At 34.4% G+C, this 24,939-nt stretch overlaps 1 protein-coding gene and 1 long non-coding RNA gene across 4 annotated transcripts in view; one reads left to right on the top strand and one right to left on the bottom strand.

Moving 5' to 3' along the window:
* The window catches only part of LOC143195774 (uncharacterized), a 55,592-nt gene extending 32,379 nt beyond the window's left edge, over nucleotides 1–23,213 (bottom strand). For both annotated transcript variants that reach the window (XM_076403217.1, XM_076403218.1), the window contains exons 1-8: nucleotides 22,961–23,213; nucleotides 17,804–18,028; nucleotides 17,576–17,747; nucleotides 17,350–17,516; nucleotides 3,612–3,869; nucleotides 3,335–3,552; nucleotides 2,794–2,977; nucleotides 1,213–1,390 (exon numbers count right to left, since the gene is read on the bottom strand). In XM_076403217.1, coding sequence (XP_076259332.1) covers nucleotides 1,213–1,390; nucleotides 2,794–2,977; nucleotides 3,335–3,552; nucleotides 3,612–3,869; nucleotides 17,350–17,516; nucleotides 17,576–17,747; nucleotides 17,804–18,028; nucleotides 22,961–23,120 — 1,562 coding nt within the window. In that variant the 5' untranslated portion in view covers nucleotides 23,121–23,213. The remainder of the gene's footprint in view (nucleotides 1–1,212; nucleotides 1,391–2,793; nucleotides 2,978–3,334; nucleotides 3,553–3,611; nucleotides 3,870–17,349; nucleotides 17,517–17,575; nucleotides 17,748–17,803; nucleotides 18,029–22,960) is intronic.
* LOC143195775 (uncharacterized) lies at nucleotides 677–23,902 on the top strand. Of its 2 annotated transcripts, none has more exons than XR_013005593.1 (3): nucleotides 677–1,061; nucleotides 23,233–23,367; nucleotides 23,424–23,902. It is a non-coding gene; the product is annotated as an uncharacterized LOC143195775 (long non-coding RNA). The 2 variants fall into 2 exon arrangements; XR_013005592.1 differs by having other exon boundaries at nucleotides 677–1,004; nucleotides 23,424–23,900.
* The last annotated feature ends 1,037 nt before the right edge of the window (nucleotides 23,903–24,939 follow it).

Here is a 24,939-nt window from a genome sequence, read left to right as displayed (position 1 = left end):
ACTTTTCAACCGTCAACTTTAAATATTTAATCATATTTATAAGTATACTAATTTTAAAAAAGAGTTTCCATAGGGTTTTTCAATAAGGGCGGTTCTATGATGAACTAGAATCAAACAAGGAAGAAACAAGAGTGTGAGGTATTGACAAAATTCCTTTTGGGTTGAAACATCAATTTAGTCCAATATATATGAAGTTTCATATGTTAATTAACATAATAATTTATATAAAATTGCGCTTTGGCGTAAATAGGTGTTTTCGGCCCAATGAGGTCATAATAAACTCTAATTTTGTTTTTTTTTATAAAAGAGAAGTGAAGCTAAACAACCATGTGGTGGGGATCATTTGCTGGTATCTTTGAGCTGGCAATGTGCAACTTAATTGAAACATATTATTCAACTTTCTGTGTGTTTGTCTCTCAGTAATATCATATAGCAAGAAAATAGTTATATTTAGAGAGTTTTGACACCAGTATATAATAAGTGACATCTGTACACAGCGGCGATTCCTCAATAAGTGCATATGTGCACCTGCACTCCCAAATTTAATGCTCCGAAATTCTTCGAATGAATTTCTTATCTCACGATATATGGAAAGCATAAACCTAATTATTTCGTAAACAAAATTCCATATCCTTAAATCGCTTGCTTTCGTTTTACTCTGCGTCCGTCGCGGGAATCTTCATTCTCTGCACTGCGGAATATTAGATCAGCCCGTGTTCACCGCGGTAGTCCAAGGTTTACGCTGGCCTGGGTGCACTTGAACTCAGTGCACTTGTAGCTCGCGAATAATCTGTGTCGAATAATCTGTGTCGAATCTGTAACGGGAATTTTGATAAAATGACGGACAATTTTTTTTACTTGACGTTGTGCAAGTATTGAACCACGTGCCGCGGCTGTCTATATATAATAATAAAGCTATCTGTTGAAAGTGTAATGGGATTTGGTAGTGGTGTCAACATTCAATTGATCATGGCTCGTGATAACTTGGTTTCGATTTCTACTCGGTAAACAGTTTTAATTATTTTTTGTGGTTAATATCCGCGATCTTTGTTTTATCACAGGTATTTTATTTTTCGTTTCGTTTTAGGTGTCTTTAGGTTTTTATTATTATATCAAAATTATTATTTTGTTTACTTTTATTTCTTAGGAAAAGTCCCAAGTTCTGGTTGTTTCAAGTTTTTTTTTTGCAAATTATAATAATAAACTTGTTACCTTCTCTTTTTAGGATCTACGTATGGACATTCCTCTACAAAACAGGGATCATTATCACATGATATCAAACTTGGTTCTTTAATCGGTGGAGGTTTGTCATCTTTGCAGGCCCTTTTACAGGCGTCTTCCGCCAATGTTTGGGCAAAAGGGCAGGTCGCTTGGCGACAGGGTCCAATGGCTTTAAAACACAACATTTTTATTACTATTTATTTGTGGAATTTTTAAATAGTAACTCAGATGTTTACTTTTTTAATATTAATTGCTATTAATTGCGTAAACTCGTGATTATATAAGCGATCCAGCGAAATTTCAATGAAGTAACTTCACGATGAGCAATTAACAAGTTTTGTGGATATATTAGTATATTACACATTTTATTTAATTAAAAAAAATTATTCGTCACATTATATCGTTATAACTCTGATTTTTTGCCAGACAAGCTATGAAACTGCGATGTTAAAATGGTTCAAAATCGATGAATTTGGGTGGCAGATAAGTACGAATAACATTTGGGTATTCTGATATTTGATATGATTGATATTTTGTCATGATTCATTAACTGACAAGCTGTTTGAAAGGTTGTTGAGAGTTTGAGCTGGAATTTTCTTCAATAAGTCATGGAATTCATTGTCCCTTTGGTCCATCAGACTATTTTTGTAATTGATATCAAAATAATTACTTTTATTTAAACATTAAATCGTTAAATCATATAAACCAAAAATGGAAATTGGGATATGATAGAGAAGCATCGTTATAAGTTTCTAGAAGCTTATGAGGGGCTTCGGCAGCAGATTTGGTCAAATCAAACAATAAAAGTATTGAACACCGATACTAATATGTTCGTCCGTATACAATGAAAATCAATACTACCAAATGGAAAACTATTATTTTATGTATAGAAAACTGTCGATAAATTTAATAGAAAATATTAAGTTATTTAACAGTTGTTTACTTGGATACCTCGCATTTCCACTAATATATATCATTTATCAAAATACATGGTACCTAATATCTCTATTATATCTTCTCTGACTGTTAATACCTCTTTGTTTGATAAAAATAATTCTCCAGGGCATAATTTTTCAATGATATATAAATTTCACTACATATAAACTAATATTTCGAAACATTAAGTTCATATATAACCTTCATGGCCTAGGTTTAAATCCCCCAAAAAACTGATATATTTTAACTGATCATTTTTTTACCCTTTTTAACGTCGTCGTGGAATGTCTTTTTATTCTAGTTATTGTCAACAATAACTAAAGTTGGAGATGGAATGTGCTTACAGATTTGTAAAATGTAATGTTCAGCGAATTAACCTGAGCTTTCACTAAATCTGTCTGGATTGAATTGACTATTTTTTAAAATCATATATTGATATTTATTGATTCAATAAGAATGATAACCATCTGTGTACAATTTTTCCAATTGAATTTAAATTTCAAGGACTTTAAGAAAATAACTAAAAATATTTATTCTCTTATGACAGATGAAATATTAAGGCATCATATTTTTTATTCTATTATTCCTGAATAGACTGTGCTCCTCGAATTTATTGAATAGGCGAGTATAACCTACCTTTCTTATACTCCGCAAGAATGCTGTCGAACTGGTCCATGACGCTCTTGCACTCGATCATTGGAGATTTAGGTGCCAAAGTATATTTACTAGAAGAGTGGATGGCCTCATTTATTATACTGGAATCTGAACCACCTCTGAGTCTTAAAGGACATCCGTCACTGTGCCATGTACCATATTTTTTCTATTTAAAGTTATTTGGATTATAAATATAGGAATTAATAAATTAATTATTTCGTAATTTAAATTTTAAATTTGGCAGCATTACTAAAATTTATATATATATATATATATATATATATATATATATATATATATATATATATATAAATTTTAGTAATGCTGCCATATATAATTAAAAAATAATTAGTTTGATTTTTTCTTTTAAATGAGTATTTACTGATCAATGTTGGTTAATAATTTTAGCAGGGTAATAATTTTTCGATGCGACAGCCAATATATTTTTGATTCGTTACTCATAAAGTTTTCACAGTCGCTTTTTCTAATAAAGCGGAATTAATTTGCTGCTGTAAATATTTACCGGTTTGGACCTTTCTCCGCATGAATTTCTAGTTACATTTTTCTTGTCTTCTAAAGGTACAAACGGTAATATTTCGTCCTTGGGTCTTGAGAATACACCATATGGCCCATACTCACGGAAAGTACCATACATGTGACTTAAGCCGTAAGTGACATGTGGTTCCACATCATTTCCATACAACGTTCCTAAATTTTTACCAGTTGCTAGAGGGCCGATTCCTGAAATTGAAAACTTCTTTACTAATATAACTGAACATTGCATCTGATGGAGACCTTACCATATTCTTTAAATTTTTTCATGGCTGGACAGTCGCTGCTACCACACAATTTGCGGGCGATTTTGTCGGCTGTCAGTTCATTGAAATTACCCACATCTAAGTTATCTCTTGCTCCTCCTCTGTTGCCGTGATCACCACGAGTGTGGCTCTTCTGGATGGTTACGCAGGTGCCTTTGTCGTGGGTTTTGACGTCAGCGCTGATGAGAGTTAGTAGATTGAAAAATTTGTTGTCAGATGGCCGATAGCAGATCGATACAGCTATAAAAATATATATTAAACAAATAATTTATTGTGCTTATTTTAACATTGCATAGTTGAAGAACACATTTAAAGTTACAGTAAACTGTGTGAATATGTGCGTCAAGGAATGTACATTTTCACAAAATTCTGTGATAAATATTTTGCATTTGAATGTTATAACAAACATTATCAAGAAAAAAATTGAACCGACTTCAAAAAATAAACAAGGAACTTAAGGAAAGTAAAAAATTAGCAAACTGAAATTTTTAACACAGAAAACATTTTAAAATAAAATATGTTCATAATAATCGTTGTAATAACTAAATAAAAATAAACGAAAAACTTATTTAACCTATGTGCTACACGTATTTTATATTCTACTATATACACACAAATTAGCTTAATACCTACTTATAATTTTAACTACCACCAACTGATCACTTGATGCTCAGCAACAAATTAGATTAGTTTTGTTCGTAACTTAATTTTGTGTATGTCACAAAGTTATATTATTATTTTTGTATTGTTTATGCTTGGCACCGACTTCAAACTGATCAGTTGGTAGTAGTTAAAATAATTGTAAATAGATAAATAGATTTAGGTAAGTATTAAGCTAAAATATGTGTATATAGTAGAATATAAAATACGTGTAGTAGATAGGTTAAATAAGGTTTTTGTTTATTTTTATTTAGTTACTAGCTGACCCGACAGACTTCGTCCTGTCAAAAAGATTTGTAATGTGGCAGTTTTTGTGCCTACGTATTTTAAAAAATTGAAAGGATTGAAAAGTAAGTAATCGCTTTATTGTTAATCATGTGAATCATAATTATTATTATTATCATTGTAGTGCTTTGTGGTATACGATGTTTTTTGTTTGATTACCTGGCGCATAGATAAACAAATCTGATGGTTTCCAACACAGGAACAGGCAACATACAATTGACCATGTGAGAAACATGGGCTTTCTAGATTAATACCACAAACACTTAATGATTGCCCCTGGGACTTGTTTATAGTCATAGCAAAAGCAAGCCGCACTGGAAACTGTAGTCGTTTAAACTCAATTGGCACATCAGTCGGAATCATTGGGATGCGCGGTATGAGAACATCTTCTCCTTTATACTTTCCTTTGAGTATAGTTGCTTCTATCACATTGTTTAGTAATTATTTTATCGCTAACCGTGTACCGTTGCAAAGACGCGGTTGGTTGATATTTCGCAACATTATAACCACCGATCCAACCTTTAATTGAAGATTGTGAGGTGGCAATCCTGGCAAATCCAGCGAGTTTAAAAATTCCGGTGGATAGTTGACTACATCATCTTGATTAGTAGCCGAATCAACTGATTTATATATCCTCAATTCGCCTGTAATTTGTTCTTGAATTTTGAAATTTAATTCATTTACATCTATGTTTTTTGCAGCCAGTGTAGCTCGTTCGCTCAACCAATCATGGTTTCTGTAATTTTGAGAAACATCTGGAAACACCTTCTGAATAAGTTCATCTTTTGATCGAGTTAACTGACAAAAACTTTGAGGAAAGTTAATGCAGCCAGTCAACATGTCTATAGGAAATTTGCCATTACCAATGTCAATGAGTTGTTTAGAGAATATGTTTCCAGATTGGTCATTTTGCAACTCGACACGCATATTCTTGCTTAAATGAAGTACTTTGACAGGTTTCCACAAATTGGAGGACTTTAGACATGCATTGAGTTCATCAGCTGGCGTTGATCGTGGAATCACTGGCAATGTTTGACGAAAATCTCCTGCTAATAAAATCATTGCACCACCAAATCGGTTATTATTGCTACGTAGATCTTTTAAGGTTCTGTCTAAATCCTCCAAAGATTTTTTATGTGCCATCGTGCATTCATCCCAAACAATCAATTTACATTGCTGCAAAACCTTTGCCATTGCAGAGTTCTTCGAAACGTGGCAGGTTGGAGTTTCATTGCTTTGCATATTTAATGGCAATTTTAGTGCTGAATGGGCTGTTCGACCACCTTCAAGCAAAGTTGCTGCGATTCCCGACGAAGCGAGTGCAAGTGCAATTTTATTTTGTGAGCGAATTGTTGCTAATATTAATGAAATCAAAAAAGTTTTTCATGTACCACCAGGTGCATCTAAGAAGTAAATCCCTCCAGTTTCATCATTTGTTACTTTCATAAGAGTTTCAAATACATACTTCTGTTGTTCATTTAACAGTGGAAGATTTGTTTGAATTAATTCTTTCAAAGCGTTGAGATCATACAGTCTTTCTCGATGCAACTCTTGGTTAAAAGCGTCATGCATTGGACGATTGGGCGCGGTCAGGCCTAATTGAATTAATAGTTTGTTTGACATTATCAAGCACATGTCCTCAATTGAAATCAATGCTTCATTGTACATTTCTTCACTGATTTGTATATTTGGATTTCCCATTCTATTCCGTATTTGATACAAAATATCATCACACATATAATCTTTGTACTTCATCCACAAATCAATTGGGTTTGATGGGAAGCATGTAGATATGATTATGAAAACAATGTTCGTATTTGATGAGCGTGTGATGATATTACAGCATCATTGAGAGTTTGATCCCAATGAGCGTCATTTTCAAGCAATTGCAAACGTTGACAGGCTTCTCTGTAGGATCCACACAATTCAACATCAACAGTTCGTAACTGTTGGAATGATGTTGGGCCACGTACATTGTCTAATAGCAGTCGTAAATAAAAACATTCATCATTGCTTGGATGTACTGAATAAATCCGGCCAATCGCATCGGTGGAATATACATCTGTATATCCTGGAACTGGTTTTCCTTGTTTCCGTCGTATAAATCTCCTTGAGGATTGATTCCAGGTATAATATTTTGGCATTTCAGAATATAGCAATGTTTGTGCGAAATCATCGTTTTGGCATGTCTCAGAAAAACTGGTTAATGTAGTAGATGGTGGCTGAGCAGCTCTTTGTACTGCGTTCTGTGCTGTAAAATACACTCTTTGTCCATTTTCTAAATGCACAGCTAAGTGAACAACAGAAGGGTGTCTCTCATGAATAGGAAAAGAAAATATTCGCCAAACTGCTTCATTACTACTGACATAGCGGTCCATTTGGTATTGGGTAACTTCATCATTAGAATTCTCTGCAACAATTCCAATCACAGCCATATCACTCCCTTTGGTTACATATTTGCAAATGTATTTAATCGATTTCACTGAATGGCAAGATTCAACGTTGATGTGTGCTTTGAATGTCTTTGATAAAATGGGTGAATATGGAACAATCCAACGATTATCTATTTCAATATCTTGTTGATTTAATTTGACAACTGTTGATTTTCCATTGTCTGCTGTCGATCTGCGACGATACAATGGATAACCGTCATTACCAGTAATTGTTTCCGATATTAATGTCCGTGGATATCGTTTTGAACATTTACCATCCATCATACACGGTGAATTTTGATTAAGAGTTCCACAGGGACCATGTATCATGTTTTTGATAACTACCTCATGCAATCCAGGATCTACTTGTACATTAGGGATTTCAGCTGATATCACTGCATCAACTTCATTTGGCCTTATCTTTTCAACCAACCAAATCAAAATGTGTGCATGTGGCAATCCTCGTTTCTGCCACTCCACAGAATATATCCAGCAGCGTGTCTCACCAAACACATTATGTTTTACGATGAAATTCATTAAAGATTTCAACTTTTGTCTAAAGACTCTGGCTGTAATATCATGACGATCAATGGGTGATTGCCCAGGGAATAACTCCTGCTTAATTTCTATCCATTGCGGATTGCATGTAAATGTGATGAACAAATCTGCTGTACCATAATGACGAACATACGACATGGCATCTTGAGCATATTCGTGCATATGCCGAGGGCTTCCGATGTATGTTGCTGGAAGAATAGTCATCCGACCGACATTCTGTGCATTTCCATCAGTATTAATCGCATCTCGAAGGTGAATATACTCTTCAGATCGGAGTTTGGTTTGATTCAATCTGATGAATGTTAATCTCTCCGTTTCAATTTTAACATATATGTCAACAACATATTTGTGATATAATCGCCGACATTTCATTATGTGATTATCTTCATTTTCCCGAATCATTAGGCGGTATGAATAATAGTTCATTGAACTGACTTTTTGTTGGTTTCAGAACCTGTAAACAGATTTTGTTTTAATAACATTCAAATACATAATATAGTGACTGAGATATTATCGCCATAGCTAAACTAATATTTTAGTTACCTGTAATGGGATTTATCATTTTTATTGATAAATCGTAGCCATCTTCACCTTGCCAAAATATAATGGGATATTGCAGTGCATCATATGAGCGGTGTGTTTCCTTTATACATTGTAATTGATCATTCCGACGATGTAAAACAATATCACGGGATTCCAAATTTTCTCCAACTACAACGATAGCAACTTCATCAATAGTTGGTGCATTAAAACGTCTTGTATGTTGACCTGCAGGTGTTTTATCAGCTCTGATTACAATTTTGTGATTATCGGATGGCATCAGATCCAGGGCAGTTTTAAACAATATAATCAATTGATTGTGTTGATGAAATAAAGTTTGTAATTGTTCTACAATAGACCTCTTTACTAAATTGTTATGTGCACAACGCAGATCAATTTCTTGTGGTGAATTGCCCATAAAATAAATTTGCACGAACTTGTTGTCGCTATATGACACTGGTAACAGTGAACCTGCTCTGTGATATATTTGCCCTTGTATCTGTAAATAAAAAAAATATTATGGTGTGGTATAAATTAATGGATTGTCAGTGATCAAACTTAAATAATATTTGATCTTAAAAAGTATATATTTAGTTTTAACTAATATCTATCAAATATAAAATATAATAAAAGTGTCACTGAAACTGAATCACCATATAATATGATGACTAAGTGATATATTTCGTAATGATTAAGAAATTGAAGATTAGTAACACATCTTAACTTTGGTGACAGAAAATTTTGTTCGCTAAAATAATTATGAGTAACTGCTATAATACATACCTTGAAAGTTGGCATAAAATTTTCCCGAACTGCATTTGTTGCCCCAAATGAAGTCATTTGAAAGCAATTGTTATATTGTTGGATATGTGTCAAAAAGTGTATAGAATCTGTTCCTATTCCTGAAACCAATGAGTACAATGGTTCTGGTGGTGGATCCAATGGTATCAATTTCACTTTACCTCTTGCGCAACACAATCCATTGGCTTTGTTTTTGTATTTTAATGCCTTACAGTGTGAGCAAACCAAGTTCATAGAACCAATAACAACACATTGGTAGTTACTGTAGTCAATTGACACATCGTAACTGAAAGCAGCTCGATTCAAACTTGCGCGATTATTAGTTGAATGTCGCGCTCGCGCTTCACGCGTTTGTGATATCCGAATTCTTTCACGTTCATTTCCGTCGTCACGTTCTTGTGCAGTACGATTAGATCGGTAATTAGCTTGGTTTATAGCATTTCTGGTTCTTCTACCTAAATTGCTTCGTCTTATAGGAGGCATATCAAATATAAATTATTTTTTCACTAATCACGAACTAAACAAACACCAACTAACTAAACACTCTGCACAAAACACGATATACGAATTTGTTTCGTGTATCAGTTGACAATTCATCTGTCATCTGTCAAAAGTCATCTGTAACAGACAACTTTTTTTTTTTAATTTGATATGACTTGAACTCAAATCCTTTTAAGCCGTACGAATTGTTTTATTTATTTAAAATTTGGATATTAAAAATAATAAAACACTGTTGGTAACGCGATTTTTGTTTGACTGATGTAATGACGTGGAAACTGATGCATTTTATCTCGCGTGCCGAAACTAATACAAAAGAAACGCGAGTTTCGGAACGCGACATTAAACTCCTCCAACTATGTATTCTGTGCTCCAACGCACACACGCACATTGTTTTGATAGATATGATCTTTGACGTTAGGAACACACCTACATTGCTTAGACAACAGTGAGTGCTTGTAATTTAATATGAACTTTATACCATAGCAATAAAGCTCAAATTGACTACGTTTTAGTTACAAATCATTTGTATGGGAAAAAGAAAAGGGCTATTTTTAGGGCTTTTCCAGCAATAATTCTAATTTTTCTCGCCATAAAAACCATCCTTGAACTTCAACGAACATTTTAAAAAAAGATTTGGCCAAATTGGTCCAGGCGTTGTTGAGTTATGCGCTTACCAACACATTTTGCGATTCATTTTTATATATAAAAGGGCTATTTTTAGGGGTTTTCCAGCAATAATTCTAATTTTTCTCGCCGTAAAAACCATCCTTGAACTTCAACGAACATTTTAAAAAAAGATTTGGCCAAATTGGTCCAGGCGTTGTTGAGTTATGCGCTTACCAACACATTTTGCGATTCATTTTTATATATAAGATTACAATGATTGCTATGTACATATTTTGTTTTAAAACGTTTTTTATTTGTGCTAAAAATCTAAGTTTGATTATTTGCTACTTTTTCGTGAGTTTTTTATTCACTTTTTGAAGTCGGTTCAATCTTTTTGTGAAAATATTTTATTTGAAGTCAGTTAAAAATGATGTTAATTTTAATTATGGAAAGTGATATGAAGAACATATGGAAGATAAAATTTGATTTGGAATAATATTTAAATGAAAAAACGAGGAATTTATTTTCGACAGCCATGCTTTTTTCTTATTAAGGCGTCTTTCATATATCTTTAGTTTTGAAATTCGTATTATTCCATTACAAGCATGCTTAAGTAATATTTCCTTTTGAAATGTTACACCATATTGTGGAAATACTAGTTGAATTATTTAATAATAATATAATGAACACTTATTAAGAATGCTGCGCTAATGTAATAAAATTCACAACAAAAGTATACAAGGGTTTGGACTTGGGAACCAAAAGCCATTCATACGGTAAATTGGACGCTTGAATCAAAATTAGCAGCCAGTTTTTTCAAATACATTCTAGTTGGCGAAATAATCAATAAATTATGTTTTTTTTACTATTTTTAACCATTAACGACCATTTATTGAAATAAAAATTATAAATCAAAAATGAATAGAGGTTGAATTGAGCCTTTCATGCTGCTTAGGATCTGTTTCACGTATTCCAACAAAAGTAATCGTAAGTAATCAGTAATCGCCCATTATGCCTATGTCAAAATCCATGATATTTTTTCGATTTTCACTATTATCTTGGTGTAGCCGCGCTTGCTCGTCGCTTTTGTCGCCCCGTATCGTACTTGTAGGAAAAACTAAGCTGGGCAGAAAATGTATTTTGAGAGACATTCGAGTTCCAATCCTGTAGGAATGCTTTAACAAATTGTCGATTATGTGCTTGTAATCTGATGATTTGTGGCTTCCAATAAAGATGTGAACAACACTTGCCATGCCGAAACAATGCCCATGCTGCAACTTCATCAGGCGTCAAACATTTTGTTAAAATTTGAAATTAAATAATAAAATACTTTTTTCATTACTCGCCGGTAATGAACTCGAAGTTCTTAAGGATATATACTAACGACATTCATCGATCAAAGGCAACAATCATTTATCTGATTGTTCGGTTCTCTCCATAACGTTGGCATATAAATTTAGAAGTATAAATTTTCACCAGTTGGTCGCTTGTACAGCCTTGTTCTATACGCGTTACAAACAATTTCAGTACCGATGGCTTGTCGTAACACTGACAAAAAAACAAAACTGCAAATATGTATCTATAACACCCACAAACGTGATAGAAACACTTTGAATAGACATTGCAAAACCATTTTATTTTGCAACTTCGTCTGCTAACAGGCGTTATAAGAGCGCAATGCTATCACCATGCGTGAACTTGAAAACTAGAACTAATCTTGACACAGACTGAAGATTGAACTTCAAGGCATCAAATAACGCCAAGAATCCTTTTCATCTGCCAGGGTTCAAAAGTCGACCCGAATATGAGGAAAAATATTGATGCAATTATTCATGAAAAATGTTACAAATAATCACGTTTTCTTTATCGAAGAAGATAATGTTCTATTGTTAAAGCAGATTTTCCTTTTTGGGTAGATCTAACATATATATACATATACGTAGTGTTGCGACGCAAATTTATTATGAATGGTTGGGACAGTCATGTAAAATGTAAGTTACGCTAATTGTAGAATTTTTTCGGTTCTATTGTTAGAGGGTCTAATTTATTACACCTTTTAACTGAACTTTCTAATATTTATGACATGGAAAAGAATTATGACCTGATAAAAAAGCATAACGTTTGCAGTATATTGAACCTCTGGTTAAAATAGAAGGGCAAAAAGATAACAAATAAACAGAAAACACGCGTTCAACAAGGATGATTCTCACCGTCTCGTTGTCGAGTGTTTCGGATAACGACGGTTCAAGTCCCGAGGCTAGACGAAACGTGTCGGACGTTAGACTTGCCAGAGGACTCCTTACAGTGCATATAAGCATAAATACCAAGAAGACTCGAAATTGTGGACTTTTTTGGAATCCTTTAAGAGTCCGAAATGCACATGTTTTATCAGTGTGAAAAGTTCCTAGCTGGAAGAGTGTTTCCCACCCCGATATCCTCAGCGAATCGGGGTACGAAAAAGGGTTCTTGGACCAGCCTTGTCCACCACCACCAAGTATCCAAGGGAGGAGCTTCGGCGATAAAACATTGTGCATCCACAACGAGAAGACACACAGGCAAGCAACCGTCGGTGCGTGAACATGTTCAGACCTTATTTCAGCTACTTATATACGACGCAGGTAGGGTAAACTGCGTCGAGCACTGTTCAGTTCTCCAAGTGGAAAAACATTCGAAACAAAAGATCCAAAAACCCAGTGAAAAGACCGGTGAATGATGGTAAGCTAAATAGGCTTGCCAAGTAGCCGGTGATAATCAGAATGATCATAATAAAGTCAATTGGAAACAAATGTACGAGAAGTCGCGCAAGGAGAGTGCACGGCTCCAGTAACAAGTAGCCCATCTCTCCACACAAATAGAAATACTGACAAAAACAATTCAGGCTATGAGCAATAACTAACCAACAAACAGGAACGAACAAAAACTAGTACATAAAACCGGAATATCCAATATCAACTTGAAAGCAATGAGCGATCAAGAATACACAGCGAGAAATGAAACAACAGACAACGAAACCAGATCCGAAGACGGGTTCCAGCTGAGAGAAAAAGAGGCTCACACTAATGAGTAACCAAGAGAAGAAACCAAAGTTAATCTGGCCGACTGTGACAGATAATTGGCATTCCACCAAGAAGAAAACAACCCCTGTCAAGATCATGGCTAACTCCCACACCAAGCATCAGCGAAGCAGCCAAACCGGCCAACTTCAAGACACCAAAGCAGTCAGTTCCTAAACTATCAGCTGAAACGACGGAGAGCATCGTAAACACACGTAAGCGTAATTTTCCCAATCAAAAGTTGATGAATACTGCCACAGAAACACCTATCTCTAATTCAAACGCGACCACCTCGCCTTCTACCTCCACGTAATCGCTTTCGCCGCCGCAATCAAAATCAAAAATACCGCCGGTAGTACTACGCGACCAGCGATATTTTTCCGAGTTAAGACGAATAACAAGCCAACATGGCATTCAAATAGGCATTACTCAGACAAAAAAGGAGGGTGTCTTCTTCTACCCTCCAACAGAAAAGGACTTCCGTGCGTTGACTAAAATTTTAGACGAGCGGATATATCAATACCATTCGTTCTGTCCCCCGGAGGAAAGATGCCTCCGGACAATCTTCAGGGGTCTGGCAATTTTTGTAGCGACAGATGAAATTTAATTTGAGCTCGAAGCTCTCGGGTTTCATCCCAAATTTATCCAACGTTGGAAAGCCAAATCAGGCAACCCAATTCCTATCGTATATGTGGTGGTTCCGAGAGAAGAACACCATATTTTCCACTTAAAATATTTCATGGACCAATTAATCAAGGTACAGGCCCAACGTAGCTTAGGAAAACCAATTCAATTTTTTAACTGCCATCCCGCAAACCACTGTCACGCAAACCCCAGATGCCTGAAGTGCGCAGGGGAATACGAGACAAAGGTCTGCGAAAAAGAAAAGATATCTTCAGCCAAATGCAGCAATTGCGGTGAACCACATACGGCCAACCTTTCTGGCTGTAGCTGCAAACCAGCAAACAAATCACCAAAAACAAGGTCGTCAAAATCCCCAGCACCATCTACCGAGCCCACTCCACCCCAGACGTCAGCCTGGGGAAACGGGGGAGGTAGGCGACTCGCTAATAACCTGGCTAACTCCGGACAGGCAAGCCAACAGGCAAAAATTTGGATTCCTCAATCGCAGCTTGAGCAATTAAAACAATCCGTCTTCCAAGCGCTTTCCGCGTAAATCACAGCAATGTTCATGCCCGTGAATGGATACTAGGCCCCTCAGATCCCTAAACATCATGTCCTGGAATGCACAATCAGTACGCAACAAGAAGGAGGAACTTGTCGACGTACTGACCAGTCACAACATCGACATATTTTTGCTCCAGGAAACATTCCTCAAACCATCCATACATTTTTCGATACCGAATTATAAAATCTACACTTCTTATTACCGACTCCCGGATGATCAAAACCCTGTATGGAAAACAAACTCGAAAAACTGACTGGAAACTATTTCAAGAGATCCTGCTGAAAACAGGTCCAATTCCCAAAATAAACAAGCGCGAACAAATCGAAGAAGCAATTATCAAGCTCACAAATGATATTCAAAATGCTCACAAACAGGCAACGGTCACAATTCCACCCCCGCAAGGCAATTACAATACAGCATTGCCGCCAAATACCAGGGAATTAATTCGCCATAAGAACAGACTCCACAGACGAGCGTGTAACCTTAGACCCCGACGTTAAAGCCAACGAAGGAGGCCAACGAGGCATCCAGTCAAGTCCGTGAGACAGTCAAAGTCTGGAGAGAGGAGAAGTGGGACTCACTTCCCTTCAATCAAAAACTTGACGCGCCCGCTGACATCTGGGGAATCTCGAAAAGTCTAGCGGGGAAAGTCAAAAAAGACATTCCCTCCCCTGAAATGTGAAGGGCCAGGTAACTTCGCAGAAAAACAAATGGAATGCCTAACTTGTAACAAGGGAAGTGGCGCCACTAGAAACAAAAAAGTCATCAGAGAGGCCAACAATCTAGTGAAAATAGCGTCTTCAAACTATCTCCAAAACCATCTAGTTTCACCAAAGGTGTTACAAAAAATCATTAGCAATCTTAAACGCAAAAAGGTACCTGGATACGATGAAATTTCAGTATTCCAACTCAAAAAGCTTCCACACAAGTAGCTCTCGGAATTAACTAACATCATAAATTCCATCATGCGGCTGCAACACTTCCCAAAAGTTTGGAAACATGCACATATAGTAGTGATTCCGAAAAAAGTAGCAGATTCTTCGACTTCAGACTACAGGGCCACAAGCCTGCTTAGTTCAATGTCCAAGATTGCTAAAACAGCGATCCTTTTTGTACTCAACCTCAACTGTCATTGAGTAGAACCACATCATACCAGATGAACAACACGGGTTCAGAGCCAAACATTCATGTGCACATCAGACCACTAGATTGGCAGCAGAAATTTACTTTGCCATGAAGAAAAAGCACAAGCTCTGCGCGTTTTTTTTAGACCCAACAAAAGCGTTTGACAAAGTTTTATGTATTTGGCACGACGGCTTAATACATAAAGCCATCGAAGCAGGTTTACCCGAAGACCTGATAATTTTACTGCGTTCCTTTTTGTCGGATAGATCCTTTCAAGTAAAGTAAAGATCGGTAATACACTCTCCAGTCCTAAATCAGTCAAAGCAGGAGTCCCCCAAGATTCCCCATTAGCCCGAGCATTATTCAACCTCTTCATATCAGACATCCCAATGAAGAAAGTTCTGGAAACCGCCCAATACGCGGATGACACTTCACCAGCTGAGCTTTCTTCACCAGTTCCCGTTTTGTAGATGCCTCTCAGAGAAAACTTCAAATTCAATTAAATGCTACAGTCCAATAGTTAAATTTCTGGAGGTTGCAAATCAACCCCTAAAAAACCCAGGTCATAATCTTTCACAATCAGAGGCACATTCGCGCCTACCAGCTGAGAGTGGAAATAGTCTCAATCCCGTGGGGACGAAAAGCCACATATCTCGGCCTCATCTACCGTAGATTCCTATGGTCATCACAGATAAATAAAGCTCAGGCAAACTCTGAACGTACCATGGTTTGTCAAAAATATTCAAATTCATCGGGAAACTGACACATGAGAAATAAGACGGTTCGTTCTCTCCTTATACAAGAAATTCCATGCAACTTCAGCCCTCTTCAACAATTCCCATATCGGATCCCTGTCAGAGGCGTTCCCAATCAGGTAACAAAAAGCGGTTCTTCATGCCGCCAAAGGTTCTCATACCCCAAAATAAACCGCCTTCACGGGCAATCCTCTCTTATAAATTGAGTTAACATCAGCAAGGAAACCTTTTAAGCTGGCAAATCAGGCCCAAAAAAAACGAGAAGGCAGTATTTTGCATGAACACCGAGGGAAAGAGTTAAAAATGAGAAGAAGAAATTGAATTGATTGAAGAAAATATTGAAGAAATTCCTGTATTAATTGACGTATTATTGAAGTATTATTGAAAGCTTGGAATTTCTGTCTACATTATCCAATGTATCCATGTATCCATCCAGGTATTCTTTATTATCAATTACAGATCAACTCGTCTTTAGGTATTAGTTCACTCAATGAAGAGAGAAAATAAATTGTATTTAATTTACAACCTTGTTTTCTCTCCCGCATCTCAACACGTAGTATTACGAATGATACAATAATACACATTTAAAGTACAAATTATCAGGCAATACGACAACATTGTTAAAGCTAACGTGAATGCGAAATAAAGATTTTTAAATACTTCGACAATTTATAGTTTCAATAACGCTATTATTTATTTGAAATAATTGGTGTTGAAAACCCAGATTTATCTTTGACACATTTCCTGATTTCTGAACTACTTTTTCTGTACAACATTTCATGCACTTGCTTGTTACTGAGGGATGCTCCCTAATTTTAAGGGATTCTCTCATAAATTCAAGTCTTTATTTATTGTTGCCCACTGCCTTCTTTAGTCTTTTTTATATATTTTGAGTTTGTTCAATACTCATTTATTTTTTTATTTTTTCATAATGCTGAGTCAGGCTGCGTGACCTCAATTGAACCAAATAACAATTGGGATGGATCAAAGATGATGCGCGGTGTATTGCATGATACAAATTACAACGAATTCTTCTCATATACATTAATTTTCTATAATGATTTCATTTAGTTAAAATATTTATTTATGTTATATGTTAATATGTTTGAAGCAAAAATATGTTGTTTACGTTTGCCGTTGCATGTCATGTCTTTACAGTGTGTTATATCAGCCTTCATTGATAGTAATAATAAAATTTTATTAAAATTAATATACCGTCTTCAACCCCTTGAGAAATACTCATCTTGTCATCCAAAGCAGTGGCAAATAACTCGGTTAACGATACATTTTCCTTCATATTGACCAGTGATGATCTCGACTTACCATCTGTCATACCAGCATATAACGGAGCTACTAGTGGTTGAATTCGATCATCAGCATGTCTGAAAAATAATTCTAGTTACTCGAGTAACCCAGTTAAAATCACTCCAAGATTGATTACTTTTCTACTTTAAAGATTTTCGATTCGTTACGTTGTCTAAAAAGGTAGTTATGCCTGGATCCATCGCGCCTTATTTGGAACATCGTCTGGACATTGGATCCAAAGCAGGACATGCGGATAAAAACGTTAACTTTTGCAACTGGTTTATTATTTTGTTTCAGTTCGTGCCATTCTAAAATTATAATACTATTGTTAGTTTTACTAAAATATTGGCTGATTCTATTTTACCCTCGAAAGTAGTCGATTTTACTATTCCCAGACTTTCAAAGAATTTAACCATTTCAGCAAATTCTTTCTTCCAATGAACTTGCGCTTGACCGATTGTTTTATTTCCATCGTAAAGAGTAATGATAAATGGATCGCTTAGCAGTAGTTGCCTCAGTATCGATGGTTTTGACGTAAATAAAAATGTTTTCCCATAATTCATTGTTATTTTTGAACCATTAGTTGTCTCTGAAATTTAATTGATTGATACCTTGAACAATATTTTGGATACAGATTTTTGAAGATTTAAAATAGATATATAATATATATTTTATGGAACATTATTCATTCTTTCAATTTGGATTAGAGGGGTACAATAAAGCGTAGTTAATTGTTAGAAGTATATTTTTTATTACATTTTATACTATATACTCTTTTATTAATTTCATTTTGAAAATTATTTCTATTTTTCGGTGGTACTGGCATCAATTCATCAGCAAGATGTTGCAAATACATATGTATGTATTTCCCAAATTAAAATTAAATTATACCACTTAAACTTCAAAGTATTGTAACCTTTGTTTTTTTTATGATTAAATCATGGACAACTTCGTAGATCAATGTGACTTAGAGGTCATTGTGAAATTATTCGTTAATTACGTAGCGAACTTTGTTTTGGCATAGTTGAGTTACTTGTCTGTTCGATATCTCAGTATAATCCCATATTTATGCCCCATATATTCAAATTGATTTTATTGCTGACTGATCAGTCAATCAATTATCTTTTTGGGCTTATATAATGTTGTATTTTCCGACTAACCAGTTCAATTATTTAATTTTGAGATCGATCTGCTCAGCTTTTTATCTAACTTGATACTTTCAATTCAATCTACCACTCAAATGGGTACCGAGGTATTTTGCTGATTCTGCTTGAGGAATTGAGCATCTCATGTGAAACTTCATGTTAAAAACATGTTTCAACTCGAATATATACGACTCCAGCAATTGACAATATTTCCTTGTGTATTAGTTCTTAATGCTATATCTGGTCAAAGGCCTATTAGACCTACAGAAATATCACAGGGCAGTATTCCCTTTTTTCAAACAGCTTTTCAATAATCGCTGTGCCTCTGTGTATATATTAAAAACAAAGGGAACCAATGTGTCACTTGTTTTACCATTTAGCTAATAACTCTGGCAGTTTCCATACCTCCAAAATCTCTTTCGTGAAAGACGTTTTTCATCAAGACTGTTTCTACTATTCCGAATAGCAGAAACAGCCACAGTTAGAATATTGCTACATTAACTTCCGCGTACTTATTCAACTTGTCATATTCAGTCTTGTATAAGCACAACGGCAACAAAAGGATTTTCCAACTTCACAACGAAATTTGTGTTGAATTGCTTAAATATCTGTCCATTTTCTTGATCAATAACCTGATTCCTGTCAACTGGATAAATTCAATTCAGGATGGTTTTATGAACTCTTCAGAATCGTATCGTCTATGTCAGCCTTAACCAGCACTAAATGTGTAAGGTTTAAAAATAAAAATTATTATTTTACTTAAAAATAATTTGTTTTAACGAAGATAAATGACGAATTATTATTATTATACCAACGGCCCATAGAATTATAAGATGTAAAATCTAAATATTTATAAATGTAATATTTGTAATGTAAATGTAAATGTAAATTATAAAGGCTCTGAAATGTACGTACATCTTTTTCTTAATATATAGATGAGAAGTACAGCACTAAATTTCCATATATAGAACGAACAAATTCAATGAATAGATTACATTGCTTAGTTTATCCTCTATCGCATTCTATATTTCAGAATAGACTAATTGCCCTGAAATGCATTACTGACGACGCTTTGTGTAGATTGAAGCAGGCATTCAGGTGTCGACACAATGAAAACTTGGCCAAAATTGATGTAAGGCACAACAGATACAACAAATGATCTCTAACACTGTTAAATTTTATTGATTTATAATAATTGACTCTCCTGAGGAAACTTAGAAATGTATTGGTATTGTCTTCAATAAGAGAGTTTCTTTTCCTTTGAGTCCGTTAATATTATGTCTTTGACCCCTCTAGTTGGGGTTGAACATGGTGTAATAATTGAAATATACTACAAACCTATTGTGTAGCTTGTCTTGCCTTGTCTATGGAGTTCAAAGGTGATTTATCAAATATGTTTTATTGTTTGCATGGTTTGAAGAAGAAACATGTGGTGAGTCAACGAAGTTTTCTTCACTAAGTGGAAATATTTCTCCAACTTTGTAGTGAGTAACTACTCGAATCATTTGTCTCTGTAAGGGTCCATGTAGGGGGGCGTTATTAGACATTTTCTATTTGTTTCAATAAATAGCTATTCAACAAAAACACATGTTATAACCTGATTTTTTTCTATTTTTTAAAATCATATCTAATAATGTTTATTTTGATAAAACATTTGTTTCAAAAAAACACGCATTGAGAATATTTTTGTTAAAAAATCATCTAGGACGGGTTTTTCTATTTTCCTTTAACTTGTAGGAGCGACATTTCACCACAATTTTTTATAACGACCGACATACGGAACTAACTTTTGTGATATGAAAACTAGATATTGGTAGTTAGCAGAAAAATTATAGCGGACGAAATAAGCTTCAGGAAGGAATTTGGCAACTGTACCATATAGTTGGTCTGTACGAACAAAACTCGTAATTGAACGGACTATCTATGTACATTAGATGATCATGAAATTGGTTCTGGGAGCTTCAACAAGATGTGAAATGGGACGATGGAAAGGTCAACAGCACATTAGAGTACTATAAAACTACTATAAGATATAATTTGGATATATAGGTCGAATAAAGATTTAATGAATTTCTTAATATGCGTAAATAAACTTTTTGTATTGAAAACTCAAAGATCGTCCTCAAAAAACAGATGTATTTATAACACTGTATTGAATGAAACAATCTAGTCCAGCGCTGGAAATGGATTTATGATGACCAGACGAGTTAGACATATCATGTACAACTAGGAATATAAGGGATCAACTAAGGGATCATTATCTGCATCAATTTCCGAGGACTTATTCAACAGTCTTGTATAAGCACAACGGTAACAAAGGGATTTTCCAACATCACAACACTCGATTACATAATATATTGCGAAATTTGTGTTGAATAGCTTAAATCGTAAGTTTCCTCCATTCCGCTTATTGTTTCAAGTTCTAAATTAAAAAATGCCACTTTAATTTGATGACCTTGTATTATATTAGCTTTATAAATCAGTTTTGAAGGATTTTTTTAAATTTAAAGCTTTACTGTGAAAAATCAGTACACGTACAATACAATACGTATACGTACAATCAGTACGTCTTTAGATATTTTATTTAACCAAGAAAATAATATGCACTAATTGAGAATCCATTAAAAACTGCCAAATTTATATATTGTCTAATATTATATTAATTTTAATGTTGCGTTTATAATTAATTTTTTTTATGGTATTATTTCTGTATATTACTCTTTCAAATTATTTGAATAAAACCAACAGTATGTAAATGAATTGAAAGTTGACTCGAAAGTTGTTTGCTCCCGATTCATTGAATCTTGGATTGCCATTTCTAGAATTGATTCCTGGGAATAGATTGAAAAGAGAAAGTGTCAAATCTACGGAGCATTTCATAGTTCGCGTATCATAGCGTTTGTCATATTTCGAGTGGGCAAAAGAAAAAAGTTTTTACATTTTTTAAAATTAAGAATCTCCCTCAGATTTTAATAAATATTTTTAAAAATCGAATTGGTTCAACCGTTCTTGTTTAGCATATTATTTAGCACTTAACACATTATATAGTATTTATTGTTTTTGTTTATATAGCTTATATTATATTAATCTTAATTCCTTATTATATTGGTGAAAATGCGAAGTATCAATTGATGATTTGATGATAAAATTTGATGATTTTGATATTTCGTCAGGTGATCAATAGTTTTGCATTTAGTGTCATTGAGTCATTTCGTATATATATAACATTAATTGAACGCTCAAAATTGAAATTTTGTGTTAATTATTTTTATCAATTGATTTGAAGACATTTGATAGCGAAGCCTATCGAACACTTATTACACTTAAGCTTTTAGTGATGCTGGTCCATCATATCCTATTTGTCACTTTTGCTTTTTTCTAACTTAAAGGTGGTAATCTTATTGACAAGGAATGGCCTGCAGAATCGTAAGATGAAATGCCGAAAACTTATTGGATGAAAATCAGCTTACACTTGAAATAACTTTCAGGTGCTTAGCAGTTGATTCATCTACTATTTGTAGGCATTTACATGCGATGGGAAATATTAGAAAATAGACAAAATTCAGTTTCATCGCTTGTCAGAAAAAAAAGGAAGCGTTTTTGTGGTTTATCGTGACCGGCGATGAAAATGGATCTACTACGGATTTCTGTAAGACACCATAGATCATGGGATTAAGCGTCTTGGATTAGTCCAGGAGAGGCAACCACATCAACATTATGGCTATAAAATTTTGCTGTGAATATTAGGGATCAGCAAGGTGTGTATTACGAGCAAAACCGAATGAAGCTGTTAGTCCAGATATCTGCCAAATTCTTCTTAAGCTTCTGCTGAATTAAGCAAATTGAACGACGTATTGTTGCAAAAAGGCGAGCAATAGCATGTATTAGAGGCAAAGTCATGCTCTTGCTTGACAACGCTCGACCACACGGTGCAAGAGTTATGAAGGATACACTGAAAGAATGGGAAACTCTGCCGCACCCGCATACTCACTTAATGCTTGATTACCACTTTTTCAGATCGATACAGCATATAAAAGTGCGAAAATGGAGTGACGATTGGACCGCTCTCTATGTTGTAGAAAATTATGGGAAATATTTTGATGAATGTATATTCTACCAATATTTTTCAATAATTCCCTTAAAATGATCATCATACATGCAAGCATCTTAAATGTGTGAATATAGATATTAGATTGAGCCGATGAAAATATTTAAGCCCGAGCTTTAAAACAATATTATAATAAATTTGTTCAACTTTTCTATTAAAATTTTACATTATAATGAAAATTAATGACTTCTTAAATAGCGTCAATGGAGTAAACAAAATATACTTGTTACAGAAACGGATCTAATAAATAAAAATACTTATAACAAACCTTGAATTTGGGGGCCAGTAAAAAAATGCGTATCAATATCAAAATTGATTCTCTGGGCAAATTTGAAGCTAAGACCTATTTCGTTAACATCCTTCAAGTTATAATCTGGATACAGATTAATCTCGTACAAAATCAACTCCAAGACATAGATCTGCTCCATCAATATGAAGAAAAAAAAACTTGAATTTTATGAGCTATGATTTCGATATGACTTGAATTTAACACGGGCGTCAGTATGACAGTGACGTAAATTTTTCCTTGTCGATTTACAGGTGATGATAATGACACGTGGACATATTTTCGCACTCTGGAAAAGATACTTCTTCAATACGAAGTCGACTTGGATTCGTGTTCGAGAAAATTCGTATGTGAAACCGTCAAACAGTCAGCAGAGACCGTATCCAGAGGTATTTTGCCAGATAAACTTTTGTTAGGGAAGTTTTAAAAGTTTTAATTGTTTCAGGATCTGGTTCAAGCCTTGATAAAGTTCTGGATGGATTAGCTAGTAACGAGTGGTTACGAGCCAACATACTAAGTTCAAATTTAGCGGAAAGTGTAAAATTGGGTTTAAAAGGGGGAAATTGTTCTAATACCTATCGAAGATGCAAAATAACTAATGACAATATCTATAATTTTATTAGAAATGCTTTTGACCGACTAAATTTTTAATTTTATTATAGTCTTTGCATAATGGTTTGCTCATTTTGTTGTTGGTCTTATGTGTGTATATATGTATTAATCAATTTATTGTTAAATATGAGCATATTGAAGGATTTTGTAAAAGCTAACCCCAATCACTATTAATTGGATTAGACATTAATGAAAATTCAATTATACAGTGAACTTTTAGTTTGTATTTAATAACGTAAATGTGAAAATTTATCATTAAAATAAGTTTATAGTATTATATAAAATTTTATAAAAATAAATAAAACGTTTTTCTTTGCGAAATATTTTCCCAATTCAAAAAGTCGCCACAATAACCGATATTTTTTGTTTTATTTTAGTGTCTTCTTTTTAGCAATTATGGTTTATTTGAACTTAACATACTGTTTAACGTTCCGAACTATGGTCTTCGGTATATATTAGGCCTACTGGACTGGCCAGCGACCAACTTTAGAGATCATCCCAGAAGATAGTAGCTGGTATTATCTTGGTTACTGTATTGGGTGGGGCGATTTTTCTTGTCAGATTTTGCACCCTTGCCTCCACTTTTATCCACGATTCTACCATTTATCAATTTTGCTTCCATATGTCTGATCTCCATCTCCAAAAATTATTGTAGACATTGTTATAATTTTTGATTGTATATCTGTTTTGACCTGCAGGGTTTGACTTCCATTATAGTCATTCGTTTGTGTTGAATATAGGGTGATACAGGGTAAGGTGTAATATTCTATGGTCATATTGTTCAGCCATCTGATCTATAGTGCATCCTTTTTATGCCTATTTCTAAAAACGTTACTTATTTAAAACACAATCATATCATTTGCATTTATCGAGTAATAATTTAAAATAGTTTTCTCTTCAACATTGTATCTTCAAAATTTAATTTGTTTTGCAAGTTAATCGTTGATTACAGAATGCCGATAAATTTGTTAGGATCTTTTCTACCAGTGTGCAATGGTCCAGTGCATAACAATAACTGATGGCTCCTGCAATTTCTTTATTAGTTGATTGTCACATCAGACTAAAAAGATGTTCTGACTGTTCTTTATGGTGGTGACTCCCTCAGACTTGGTGGGAAATAATAACTCCTCTCCAGTAATAAAACCATTTGTGTTTCTAGCATGAAGAATGATATTTATATAATGTGCACCGAGTTTTATTTATAACTTTACTGAATTAGATCAATTTTTTACATTCTTTCATCTTCTAATTAAGTCATCATTATCTAGGAGCTGTAGAATTTCAACATTGATGTGCTGATGGAGTCTCTATTCATATCTTTGGGCATAGTTCTTGATAACGTTATCGAC

The sequence above is a fragment of the Rhynchophorus ferrugineus genome, unplaced genomic scaffold (genome assembly GCF_030347505.1).
Source record: "Rhynchophorus ferrugineus isolate W39M unplaced genomic scaffold, kcgeb_rfMv2 rfM4, whole genome shotgun sequence".
NCBI classification, from domain to species: Eukaryota; Metazoa; Arthropoda; class Insecta; order Coleoptera; family Curculionidae; genus Rhynchophorus; species Rhynchophorus ferrugineus.
This window is presented reverse-complemented; position numbering and strand designations above follow the sequence as displayed.